We start from the raw sequence: 13,404 nt of genomic DNA, 5'->3' as shown, positions 1-13,404 counted from the left end.
GTATGTTTGTGTTTAATTTCATAAATTCTTTATGGCTTTTAAATTTTTTTTGGGGGGAAACAGTTTGAATTGCAGAAAATTACAGCAAGCCTGTATTAAGAAGTTGTTGGACACTAAATACGCACTCAGGGCAAGTCTACACTGCAGTGCTACATCAATGCAGCTGCACTGATGCTGTGCATCCGGTGAAGATGCACTATGCCTACGGGAGAGCACTCTCCAGTCGGCATAATTACTCCACCTCAGCGAGAAGCGGAAGCTATGTTGGTGGGAGAGTGTTTCTCACCAACACAGTGCTAGTGTGGACAGTGCGAAACTTGCGTTGCTTGGGGGGGTGTGTGTGGGAGCTTTTTCAGAACCCTTGAGTGACGTAAGTTAGATTGACTTAAGCGGTAGTGTAGATATGCCCTCAGCTATACTCATTGTTCCAAGTCTCCTTCAGTAATGTACTCCACATTCTTATAAGCCTTTTGGAAAAGAAACTTCCTTGATAAGTTCTGCAGTTATCATTAAATAGCTTTTTCTAATGATCTCGTTATGACAAGGGCTCTGTGTCTGTCACAGAGGTCGCAGAAGTCACAGATTCCATGACTTTCAGTGACCACTGTGACTTCTCAGGGGCCAGTGTAGGTGACACCCCCCCCCCGATTTAGTCACAGGTATTTTTAGAAAAAGTCATGGACAGGTCATGGCCCATGAATTTTTGTTTATTGCCCGTGACCTGTCCATGGCTTTTACTAAAAATACCTGTGACTAAATTGTTGCCTTAATTATGACATCTGTAAGCTGTAAAATTTCCTTTTAAGAAATACATAAACATATACTGTAATCAAGTTACCTCTGTCATTTTTTTCAAGGCTGAATGTACTTACCTCGGCAAGCTAGCCCATATAAGTTGTTAGTTTTCATATTTAACTGTTACGGTGCTCTTCTAAACATTTCCAAGAATTTAAATGTCTACATGCCTGAAAGTTTCATGTTTTCTGTTAAATGTTTTATCTTTATTCTTTGTTTAATCTTATGTAACTTTCTGTCATGTTCAGCTTGTGAAATGCATTCATCTTGAAGGCCATACAGAAGCTGTTTGTGCTGTGGATGCTGTCTACCAGACAGATGAGTCAAAAACAGAGTTAAATCTTCTAATAGCTTCTGCCGCTTCTGACTCTACTGTCAGAATCTGGTCCAAACGAGGTTCAGAAGGTAACTTTCCTTACTGTTAATACTGTAGACACGACGGGATGGCTGAAAGACCAGCTGTAAAAATGGATGAATGTATACATGTTCAAGTGCCTCTATTACACTAAAGTCTCTGAATAATCTCTGCTAAAGACTGGGTGTCAGCTGGATTCTGTTTCTTCAGAACAGTCATTCAGTCAGACCTCTACAAATTCATTGAAAGCCAGGGGATTGCACTGTTGTAACTGAAGATCTTATTTGCTCTGCAGAACTATTGGCATTGATGTAAAATAGAATCCACCCTGGGTCTAGGCTGAATTTGCAAGGATGGCAGTTAGAAAAAACACCTTTCTCATATCCTGCAGTGTGAAGTGTTTGGCATCCACTTTTCCTTGTTGTATGAAGGCACACTAATAATTTTGGCAGCATGCAGGGGCTAGGACTGCACCTTTTTTGCGGTTCTCCAGTGTTCTTTGCCTTTGAGTCCATGCAGGGGGCAGACCAAGGATCTCTGCTTGTGGCAGGGCTTTGGGGATTCTTTTCAAGCCTCAAAAGAAAAATGAGGTAAAAGCAATTTTCCTGACTTGAAACAAAACAAGCAACCCCCCATTCCCCACTCAAACAAACAGAGATTCCTGGGCTCCTTTTAACCAGGGATTCTAGGAGTCATCTCTTCATGAACTGCTTCTTACCAACGGGGGATATCTTGCACCTAGGCAATGCCTGAGGGGAGCAAGAAGCACCTTTCTGCTTCTCCATACTGCAGCTGGGGCCACATGGACCAGAAGGCCTCAGGTGCAGGATCTCCTTGGACACAGCAGAGAATGACCAGGAGGCACAGGGAAAGCTAGGTGTTTGTTCTGTCCTCCCAAGCCTTCAGAAGGAGGAAGGTAGCATTCTGGGCCAGCTCGAAGACAAGGTCTGCATTGAGCTGCTTGATTGGTTGGCTGCTCTCTCCTCTGCATTGGGAATGATGGGTTGCTTACCTTAGGAAGAGTAGCCTGATTTTACAGACAGCGTAGCAGACTAGTGTAGCTAAATGTCTGAGATTTTGGTTTTCCATATTAGAGATCTATCTTCTATTCCCAGCTTATGTAGCCTTTCAGTGACACCTTGCTTAATAATAATGATTGTGAAGGGTACAGAATTGTTAGCGGCAATCGGTAGAAGAGTGAGTCTAGAACTTGTAATTTCCTGATTCCCAGTTGTGGGTTTTTGTTTTGTAATGTAGAGCCTAGAGGTCCCAATCGGAGATCAGGGCCCCATTGTAATAAGCATTGTGTGCACACAGAACAAAAAGTCAATCTCTGCCCTAAGAACTTAGTCTTAATAGACAAGCTAATCAAATAATAATAGATAACATACAAGCAAAATGTTGAGGTACAAAACTTGATGGTTATTTGGTGGTGGTTTCTAGTTTTCTCAAACTAGTCACCTTCTCCATGCCCCATGTACATCCACCCCAGGCAACCTGCACCACTATTTCTCATCCAAAGAGATCTCCCTTTAACCTGACCACCTCAGAGAAATAACTTCTTCCCTAGACTAAATGAGCAGGGAACTGCCTAAGCAGAACTCCCCACCCCAGAAAACAACCCCCCCATCTTCCTGCGCAAACATTCTAAATTCTCTACATGTCTTTCCCCGCATTGCCACACTCTAGCAGCAGCAGGGCTGAGCATCTGTTCCTAATCCTGCCCCTGATATATGGGGGAGCTCTTCCCTTAGTGTTGCCTTTAGTTTAGGGTGCTGAGCCATTTGGACCACTGCTGGGTCTGTAGGGTGGTGGTGGGGAACTGTGGCTCATCTCTCTCGTCCTCCTGCCTCTGCAGCTGCTCTGGTAGAAGATGGGCTAAATTTCTGCCCCAGTGCAGTGAATGCATGCTGCAGTGATGGGGCCCATCCAGAGAGGGATTTAGAACATGCATTGCTGTTGTTGTGCTGCTAAAATTAAACTGTACAATATAAGATGCTGTGGGAAATAACTTTTAATAGCTTATAATTCAGATCTCAATGGATTTTACTGGGGCCAGCAAAAGGCACCTCCCTGATTCCATGGAGGTCCCCTGCCAAAGATCAAATGTTTCCTGCAACCAATGGAGGTAACAGCTTCAAAGTGGGGTGCATGATTTTTTTTGTAATGGAAAGTGTTAACCAACCAAAACATAAGTGTGCTGCCGTCTCCCCCTACAACATTAATTTGGTAGAGTGAGTTCAGCATTCTTTACTCTCAATTTTCAGCTAACTGCCTTCAGACCCTAGAATTTGGAAATGGATTTGTTATGGATGTCAGCTTATCCTTCTTACCTGGCAGTGATGGTAAGTACAGCCACATATCCTGAACGCTTAGTCCTGGAGAAATGACGGATTTTTTAAAACAGTGGTTGATGTGCCTTGAAAAACAGTGTTTTCATTTAGCTAATTTCGGATACACATAATATATGAATAATCATATCTAAATTAAAAAGAAACCACCCTGAGCTTCACGTCTGAATAGATTTAATTTGGACGTTAGTAGTAAGAACAAAGTTGCTTAGTTGTAGTGCTTCCAAAACAGTCTTGATAGAGCATGTATTATATGTCAATTTAGTTGCAATCTGAGGCAGAAGTCAGTTATAGATTCATAAAGTTAGGTCAAGATATAAGCACCCCAGCAATGGTAGGATGGAGTTAAGCTCCTTTGGAAGGGAGGAACAGTACCTGTAGCACCCTGAAGCAATTGTATAAATTTCATAATTTTTTTTTTAAAGACCAAAATGACCATTTAAATCATTTAACCTCCTGCCTAACACAGGCCATAGAACATCACCCAATACTTTGTGTCATGTTCTATTATTATTATTAACTATTATCTGATATTTGTGTTATAGTAGCTTCTAGGAGTCCCATTGTGCTAGGCACTGTATACAGAGTCTCAGACAATCTTGGCCTCAAAGTTTACAATCTAAGTAGACAAGACAGAAAAAGATTGTGTGGCAGAGATATAACACAAACAGTGAACAGTGTGATTGTCTGCAAATATCATGTGAGTTCATGATTATTTTGGGGGGTGGGTTTTGTTGTGATTAGAATAGCTAAACAAACATAGGAAGGGATAAGGGATGTTGCAGGAAGTGGGGTAAGGCAATCAGAAAGGAAGATGAGGCGGGCAAGGGGATAGCGTAAGGGAGAAGTGGGACAAGAGCAGAGCTATATGAGTGTGGGGTGCAGTAAGATGAAGAGGGTGGGAGGGAGGGAATTGAATTAAACTGCCAAATTAATGTAAAAGAGAGAGTGTCCAGAGTAAAAATTGTGGGAAGCAGGTGTAGGAAGTAGCACTGACAACATCCTTCGTGTCTGATGGTCCCTGCTGCAGCTGCTTGACTCTGCCTCTGCTGGCTGAGTCTCTTGGTGGGTCCTTTATGAGTTTGTCTATCCCAAGATCTTGTGAATGGGAGGAGGCTGGATGGAGCTTAGTGTTTGTGGAGTAGGTTTTTCCCCGTGCATAGTTGTATGCCCAGTGATATTGGGGGCGGAATATGTTATGAGCAAGACATGGGTGGTCTGGCCTAGCAAGTAGAACCAGGAATCAGGCTTAATGGTTGGAGACAGGAGTCAAGCCAAGGGTCAGAACTGAAGTCAGGAGACAAGACAGAGTCAGGAGTCACACAAGCCAGGGATCAGAGCCAGAGTTGGGAGTCAGGAGTTGGAGCAACCTGAGATGCATTTTCTATTGCTACGTCTGGCAGGGATCCGTTTTGTTGCACAGATGCTTCCTGGAACTCCTCCTGGGCTGAAATACAGCGCATGGTCTAGCCATGAGGGAAACTGTCAGCCTGGCCTTCCGAGGTGGTACTTCCTGTGGTATTTATCTCCACAGGATTTGTGTGGTAATGCATGACACCCTACTATAGCTGCCAGGTAACAGCATGGAGGCATTAGCCATCCCGCAGACCTGGGTTCCAGTCCTATCCCTGCAGAACCTCACATCGCACCCCCTTTTGGGGTGCACATATGGCATTGCTGGACCAAGGTGTTTTTATGAAAGGTGAGGTGCATGGAGGTCAGGTGGTTCCCAGGACCATTTTTGAGGGCCATAGTCTTTCCAGTCAATGAGATACCATAGTTTGCTCCAATTTGTCTTGCAGTCAAGCACTTCATGGACTACATACTCTCTGTAGTCCGGGACATGTACTGGTGAGGGAGGAGGTTAGGTTTAGGGAGAATGGATCTCCATGTAGGGTTTCAGGAGCGACACGTGGAAGACAGGGTGTAACTCGAGGGATCTAGACAGGCAAAGTTTGAAGGTAACTGTGTTGATTTGTTAACTGATTTGGTATGGCCTGAGGAACTGGTGATGGAGTTTGTAGGATGGCCTGTCTGCGCAGAGTTGTTCTGTGGAAAGCTGCACCTCTTGGCATACTGAAAAAGTTGGCTACTGACAGTCCGATATCACTGTGGGCTTTCTTTGCTTCCTCAAAGTAGCCTCTTACCACTTCTTGGACCTGGTGAATCTGTTGAATCCAGTCAGTGACTGTTGGGTTTGGGGAAGCTGTAGGTAATGGTGGGTGGATCCAAGGGTGAAAACATGTTGTATATCCAAATTCCGCATAGGACAGTAGTGTGGACCTGTAGCTCTGGTGATAATTGACAAAGCATTGTGGGTAGTGTACTAATGTTTGGTTTACCCTCTCTGATTGGCTATCTGTCTATGGGTGGTACACTAAAGAGATGTAAGTGTGGGCTCCAAGTAGCTGGAGGGCCTTGTGCTGGGAATGTGATATGAACTGTGGGACTCGATCTGAAATAACCTAGTCTAAGAGCCCCTGGAGGTAGACGATATATTTCGCTAGGAGCTGAGCTGTTTCTTTGGAGAAAGGTAGGTGAATGTAGAGGATGAAATGTGTCATCTTGGTAAATTGGTCCACAACAGTTGTGATTACCGTGTGGCCACTGGACTCAGGGAGTTGCACAATAAAATCCAGGGTGATGACTACCCAGGGCCTGGGCAGGAGAATGCTCAAGAGTTTGTACCCTGGTATGTTGATACTTGCATACAAGTCACAGGACTTGACTTAAGCCTGTATCACAGCTTGTGTTCGGCATTACCAGAAGAAACAGGAGGGTTAGTGATAAGTTATAAGGTAACTGAAATACCCTGCTAGGGGAGTGTTGGTGTCCCAAATGTGTCACCTCTGTTGTGGGAAGCTCTAGAGGGATGTGTGTCCAGTCACATATATTATCCCACCCCACGTGTCATGATGTCCCTTGTCCTTAGCTCTTTGGGAAAGATCACTTTCCTTGAAGCCGAATGGATTAGGCTTAGATCTTGGTGAATGGCAGCATTCAGTAAATTATGAGGCTTGAGAATGGAAGGCAGCTTCTGGCTAGGTATTTCTGGGGCTACATAATAATTCCCCCTTTTGGAATAGTTCATTGACCTTACCATTTTTGGCCCCTGGGCGGTAGGTGATGGTGAAGTTGAAGTGGGAGAAGAATACAAGTCATCTGAGTTGCCTCTGGTTCAGTACTCTGGTTTTGTGTAGATATTCAAGGTTTATGAGGTCCGTATAGACCTGTACTAGATGTTGCATTCCTTGGGGGTAGTGATGCCACTCCTCAAAAGTGGCTTAGATTGCCAGGAGTTCCTTGTCCAAGATCTCATAATTTTGCTCATTGGTGGTGAGTTTCCAGAACAAGTAGGTATACAGATGTAATGACTCTTTGAGATTATATGTGTGACAGAGCACTGCCCTGATTGTCATGTTGGATGCATCAGCTTCCATGATAAAGGCTTGTGTGGGGTCTGGGTGTACCAGGACAGGAGCAATGGTGAAGATGAGTTTGTTATTTGAATGCTTGCTGGGGTTTTGGAGGACCAAATAAATCTGGTATTTTTATAAATGAGGGTGGTCACAGGTGCTAATTGCTCTGAAAAGTCTGTGATGAAACACCAATAGTGAAGCCTAAGAAGCAGGTTTACTGAGGCCTTGGCCAATTGCAAATGGTCTCCACCTTTTTTTGATCCTTCCTGATACCTTCTGGGGATAGAATAAACCGTAGGAACTCCATGGAGGGTTGATCGAAAACGCATTTTTCCAATTTTGCATAAGACTGTGTTGACTTTTCTTTTAGGTCGGCTCTAACGTGGTGAGTGTGCTTCTTGGGATTTCCTGAGGAGATGAGTATCTCATTGAGATAGATATTTCTAAGACACCTTGGACCAATATGTTGTCTTTAACAAAATACTGGGAGGTTGCAGGGCATTCTTCAGTTCAAACGGCATCGCTAAATGCTCAAAGTCACTGTAGTGGGTACAGAATGCAGTTTTCCATTCATCCCCTGCCCAAATACATACTAGTTTAGTAAATAGCCGAGCAGATCTAATGCAGTCTAACTGTTCAAGTATTAAAGGTAAGGAATATTGGTTCCTGATCTCCACTTGGTTCAAGGACCATTAGTCCACGGGATCAGAGTCCCAGTAGGAGATCGGCTCATAAGCCCTTGACCAGGTTTCCTTGGAGGTATATGCACAGGATAGCCAATTCAGGCTTGAATAGTGCATGGATTTGACTATACGGAGCCTTCACCCCAGGCTGCAGATTTGTGGGGCAGTTGTAGTTCCGGCGTGGAGGCAGGTGTCCATGTTCTCAAACGTCCATGCTGGGTTGGTCTGCCCAGGTCTGAAGACTTGTTGCTAGCCATCTGCAGGCAGACACATTGGCAGAATTCAGAGGGGAAGCTGATTTTTTTTATTGTTATTCCCATGATAGGGTGTGAGGATTGTGGAGAGCCAACAACATTATATCAAGAATCAGTGGGGAAGATATCTTGCCAAATGCAGCCTCTCTCTGTGTCCTTCGATGATGGCTTCCAAAGATGTGGTCTCTTTCACCACTGGGCCTGAGGACAGGAGGAACACTTCTTTGTATTAATGAGGTGAAGGGTGCAGTTTGCCTATATCGGTGTTCGTAGGGCTCGAGCTATAATGTCATCTTTAAAGTAATTGGCAGCACCTGAATTATAAGGGCCCACTGTGGGGATATCTGTCAGATCTTGCCCAGAATGCATAGTTGTAATCATACCTTGAAGGTGTGGAGAGGACCTGTGTGGCTGAGGGCATATCTCAGTCAGGACTTGGGGGGTTGTCCTGGCGTATAATGTCTTGGTCATGCGTAGGCTGGCCCCTGACTGCCTCAGTTACTTTCAACTGCAGTAGCAGATGGACCGGGAAGCTCACTGGTTCCTCTAACCTGGATTTGTCAGCACATTGCATTCCCAAAGGTGATGCTGCCTTAGTTTTGATAGATTTCAATTAGTTCTTTTAAATAATGTTCTTGATTCGGTTCCTTGTTTGGTCCAAGTTGTTTCTTGACTTTAGCAAAGCTTTTGACACGGTCTCCCACAGTATTCTTGTCAGCAAGTTAAGGAAGTATGGGCTGGATGAATGCACTATAAGGTGGGTAGAAAGCTGGCTAGATTGTCGGGCTCAAAGGGTAGTGATCAATGGCTCCATGTCTAGTTGGCAGCCGGTATCAAGTGGAGTGCCCCAAGGGTCGGTCCTGGGGCCGGTTTTGTTCAATATCTTCATAAATAATCTGGAGGATGGTGTGGATTGCACTCTCAGCAAATTTGCGGCTGATACTAAACTGGGAGGAGTGGTAGATACGCTGGAGGGGTGGGATAGGATACAGAAGGACCTAGACAAATTGGAGGATTGGGCCAAAAGAAATCTGATGAGGTTCAATAAGGATAAGTGCAGGGTCCTGCACTTAGGATGGAAGAATCCAATGCACCGCTACAGACTAGGGACCGAATGGCTAGGCAGCAGTTCTGCGGAAAAGGACCTAGGGGTGACAGTGGACGAGAAGCTGGATATGAGTCAGCAGCGTGCCCTTGTTGCCAAGAAGGCCAATGGCATTTTGGGATGTATAAGTAGGGGCATAGCGAGCAGATCGAGGGACGTGATCGTTCCCCTCTCTTCGACATTGGTGAGGCCTCATCTGGAGTACTGTGTCCAGTTTTGGGCCCCACACTACAAGAAGGATGTGGATAAATTGGAGAGAGTCCAGCGAAGGGCAACAAAAATGATTAGGGGTCTAGAACACATGAGTTATGAGGAGAGGTTGAGGGAGCTGGGATTGTTTAGCCTGCAGAAGAGAAGAATGAGGGGGGATTTGATAGCTGCTTTCAACTACGTGAAAGGGGGTTCCAAAGAGGATGGCTCTAGACTGTTCTCAGTGGTAGCAGATGACAGAATGAGGAGTAATGGTCTCAAGTTGCAGTGGGGGAGGTTTAGATTGGATATTAGGAAAAACTTTTTCACTAAGAGGGTGGTGAAACACTGGAATGCGTTACCTAGGGAGGTGGTAGAATCTCCTTCCTTAGAGGTTTTTAAGGTCAGGCTTGACAAAGCCCTGGCTGGGATGATTTAACTGGGAATTGGTCCTGCTTCGAGCAGGGGGTTGGACTAGATGACCTTCAGGGGTCCCTTCCAACCCTGATATTCTATGATTCTATGATTGATTCTATGATTCCTTTCTTCTTATATGTTGGAACCAAAGGCAAAGAAACTGCAGTTTAAGAGTTGTGCCTCTTACCCTGCTAATTTTCTTGCTTCTACTGGAGATATGTATTGTTTTGGTTTGTTTGAGGAAGGTCATTTACCTTGTTGCTTTATATACAGCCCTGTTACTCTGAGGGCCAGAAAGGAGCATCAGAATCTACAAATGCAGGGAGACTGGCCTTAGTTCCAACTCCTAAGGAGACTAAAAAGGCTAGCCAACTTCCAGCTTACTCATCCCCTTCCTTAATTAGAGCCAAACTGAAGGTGTTGTTCATTATGAATCCGACCAAGCATAAACTTTTGGCCTCACAGGCATATGCCTCTACTGAAAGAGCAAATTTCAGGGATCCAGTACTTTAGATTTTGCACACTCAAGTGCAAAAGCATCCCTATTAAGAGTCTGTGCTTAAAAGTCAGAGCAACAGCAAAAGGGGTATTAAGGGCCAGTGTCATCCTTCCCTGAATTGGTTCCAGGCTTGAGAACTCATCAGAAGCCTGATAAGACACCTGATGCTTTCTTAGAGCCATTGGTTCCTATTGGATCCATGATTACAGTGGTGGCTTAGGTTCCTGGTAAACACTTGGAACACTGTCATTTAGTTACCCTCATGCAACACCAGATAAGTTATCTTTGGTGATTTAGGGTAAAGGAAAGAAGTATAATGTGGTGGGTCTGGTTCCTCTTCCTTCTTCCCCTCCTCCAGGAAAGAAAAAGAAAAATGTAAGTCTAAACTATTTTCTTACCTACGCAGTCCTCTCTGGAGATATGAGAACCTCCCCATAGAACCCGCTACTCGTTCGCTTTGGAAATGTGTCACACAGTTTTGAGCTTTTTGCTTAACCAGGTTGTTCTTGTTGCCTTGGAAACTGCCTTAGATTGACACTGATCTGGAATCAGGCTACTACTGGCTTGATACCTTTCCTTGCCATTGCCCTCCCAGAAAATGGACCAGGGAACCTCTCATAACTGGCCATTCTCCTATAGTTTTTCACAAAGAAAGTGATCTTTCATATACTCCCAAATTTTCTCCCCAAAATGATAATGGAATTCCATCTTAACCAGTCCATAAACTTGCCAGTATTTTTTTCCGAGGCCACACTGTCACTCAGGTGAAGTGAACTACACACACTGGATGCTAGGAGAGCATTAGCCTTTTGTTTGAATAGGACTAAGTAACACAGGAAATCATCTGGACTGTTTGTTCCTTATGGGGAAAAGAGGAAAGGGTAGGTACTCACATTCCCACACCTAAGTGGTTTAGACTGTGTATTGAAAAGTTTTATAACACACACCTCTGTTCCTCTTCCAGAAGGGCTTACTTGACTAGGGCCAAAGTTGCTTCTGCGGTTTATCTTTGACGTAATCCAATATTAGAAATTTGTAGAGTTGCTACTTGGAGCTCAACTCATACTTTCACAAAACATTATTCCTTAGATCTGGCATTTAGGTTGGTATGCAGAATTTGGTAATCTGTATTTCAGTCAATTTAACGGCATCTCCTCGTCCCACCTTCCGAAAAGAAGAGTGCTTCCTCAGCGTTCACAGAGTGAGCTGGAATTCCTGTTTAACAAGTTAGAAATTAATAGTTTTCAGTTTAGACAGTGTCGTTCTAGTAGTACAGGGGCCTGGAGAAAAACCTGACCTACCCCAGCGTCCCCTATACAGGGTTGCGTAGCATACCCAAGACCCCAAACTCTAAGATCTGCCTAGCCTGCCTTCCTGGTCATCAACCTCCACAACACACATCTCTGTCTGCCTACTGAGTATAATATCTGACGGTCCTTTTCTTGGCAAACTTGTCAAGCCTGTGACTTCAGACTTAGAAGATTCCTGATGGACTTCATCTGAGTGGGGAAGGAAATAGACGTCTAGGATGGAGGCTGGCACAACTGATTAAGAGAGCTTTAAACTAGGAATTTGAGGGAGATGGTTGGGAGATGTCCAGGTAATCTCCACACCAGATTTTAGCATTGAGAGGGAAGAAAACAAAGTAAGAAAGGATACAGCCGTAGGTAGGAGAATGGTATCCACACTGCCCTTCCTCCTTATGTCCAATCTACTAGGTCATACTGGTGGTAGAATGTCCGTGCCTAATTGGGTAAAGAATGTGAGCGAGGCCAAGCAGCAAAAATTAGGATGTTTGTACACCAATGCGAGAAGCCTAGGGAACAAAATGGAGGAACTAGAGCTACTGGTGCAGGAAGTGAAACCAGATATTCTAGGGATAACAGAAGCATGGTGGAATAGTCGTCATGACTGGGCTACGGGTATTGAAGGGTATGTGCTGTTTAGGAAAGACAGAAATAAAGGTAAAGGTGGTGGAGTAGCATTGTATATCAATGATGAGGTAGACTGTAAAGAAATAGGAAATGATGGAATGGATAAGACAGAGTCCGTCTGGGCAAAAATCACATTGGGGAAGAAAACTGTCCCCTGTGATAGTGCTTGGGGTGTGCTATAGACCGCCAGGATCTAATTTGGATATGGATAGAGCCCTCTTTAATGTTTTTAATGAAGTAAATACTAATGGAAACTGCGTGATCATGGGAGACTTTAACTTCCCAGATATAGACTGGAGGACAAGTGCTAGTAATAATAATAGGGCTCAGATTTTCCTAGATGCGATAGCTGATGAATTCCTTTATCAAGTAGTTGCTGAACCAACAAGAGGGGATATCATTTTAGATTTGGTTTTGGTGAGTAGCGAGGACCTCATAGAAGAAATGGTTGTAGGGGACAACCTTGGTTCAAATGATCGTGAACTAATTCAGTTCAAGCTGAATGGAAGGATAAACAAAAATAAATCTGCAACTAGGGTTTTTGATTTCAAAAGGGCTGACTTTCAAAAATTAAGGAAATTAGTCAGGGAAGTGGATTGGACTGAAGAATTTGTGGATCTAAAAGCAGAGCAGGCCTGGGATTACTTCAAGTCAAAGCGGCAGAAGCGATCGGAAGCCTGCATCCCAAGATATGGGAAAAAATTCATAGACAGGAGTTGTATACCAAGCTGGATGAGCAAGCATTTCAGAGAGGTGATTAAGAAAAAGCAGAAAGCATACAGGGAGTGGAAGATGGGAGGGATCAGCAAGGAAGGCTACCTTAGTGAGGTCAGAACATGTAGGGATAAAGTGAGAGGCTAAAAGTCAAGTAAAGTTGGACCTTGCAAAGGGAATTAAAACCAATAGTAAAAGGTTCTATAGCCATATAAATAAAAAGAAAACAAAGAAAGAAGAAGTGGGACCGCTAAACAGTGAGGATGGAGTAGAGGTTAAGGATAATCTAGGCATGGCCCAATATCTAAACAAATACTTTGCCTCAGTCTTTAATGAGGCTAATGAGGATCTTAGGGATAATGGTAGCATGACAAATGGGAATGAGGATATGGAGGTAGATATTACCAGTTCCGAGGTAAAAGCGAAATTCGAACAGCTTAATGGGGACTGAATCAGGGGCCCCAGATAATCTTCATCCAAGAATATTAAAGGAATTGGCACATGAAATTGCAAGCCCATTAGCAAGAATTTTTAATGAATCTGTAAACTCAGGGGTTGTACCGTATGACTAGAATATTGCTAACATAGTTCCTATTTTTAAGAAAGAGAAAAAAGGTGATCCGGGTAACTGGAGGCCTGTTAGTTTGACATCTGTAGTATGCAAGGTCTTGGAAAAAATTTTGAAGGAG

At 44.0% G+C, this 13,404-nt stretch overlaps 1 protein-coding gene across 4 annotated transcripts in view; it reads left to right on the top strand.

Annotated features, from left to right (window-relative positions):
* Positions 1 to 13,404, top strand: part of ELP2 (elongator acetyltransferase complex subunit 2) — a 121,473-nt gene that overhangs the window by 11,941 nt on the left and 96,128 nt on the right. For 2 of the 4 annotated variants that reach the window (XM_073332469.1, XM_073332467.1), the window contains exons 4-5: positions 1,044 to 1,200; positions 3,418 to 3,495. In XM_073332469.1, the coding sequence (XP_073188570.1) occupies positions 1,044 to 1,200; positions 3,418 to 3,495 (235 nt within the window). Of the gene's footprint in view, positions 1 to 1,043; positions 1,201 to 3,184; positions 3,279 to 3,417; positions 3,496 to 13,404 lie in introns of those variants that run through there. The other 2 variants (XM_073332470.1, XM_073332468.1) reach the window with 2 other exon arrangements.

Source organism: Lepidochelys kempii, chromosome 2, assembly GCF_965140285.1.
Source record: "Lepidochelys kempii isolate rLepKem1 chromosome 2, rLepKem1.hap1, whole genome shotgun sequence".
NCBI lineage: Eukaryota > Metazoa > Chordata > Testudines > Cheloniidae > Lepidochelys > Lepidochelys kempii.
Note: the sequence above shows the minus strand (reverse complement) of the source record. Positions and strands in the feature narration are given on the sequence as shown.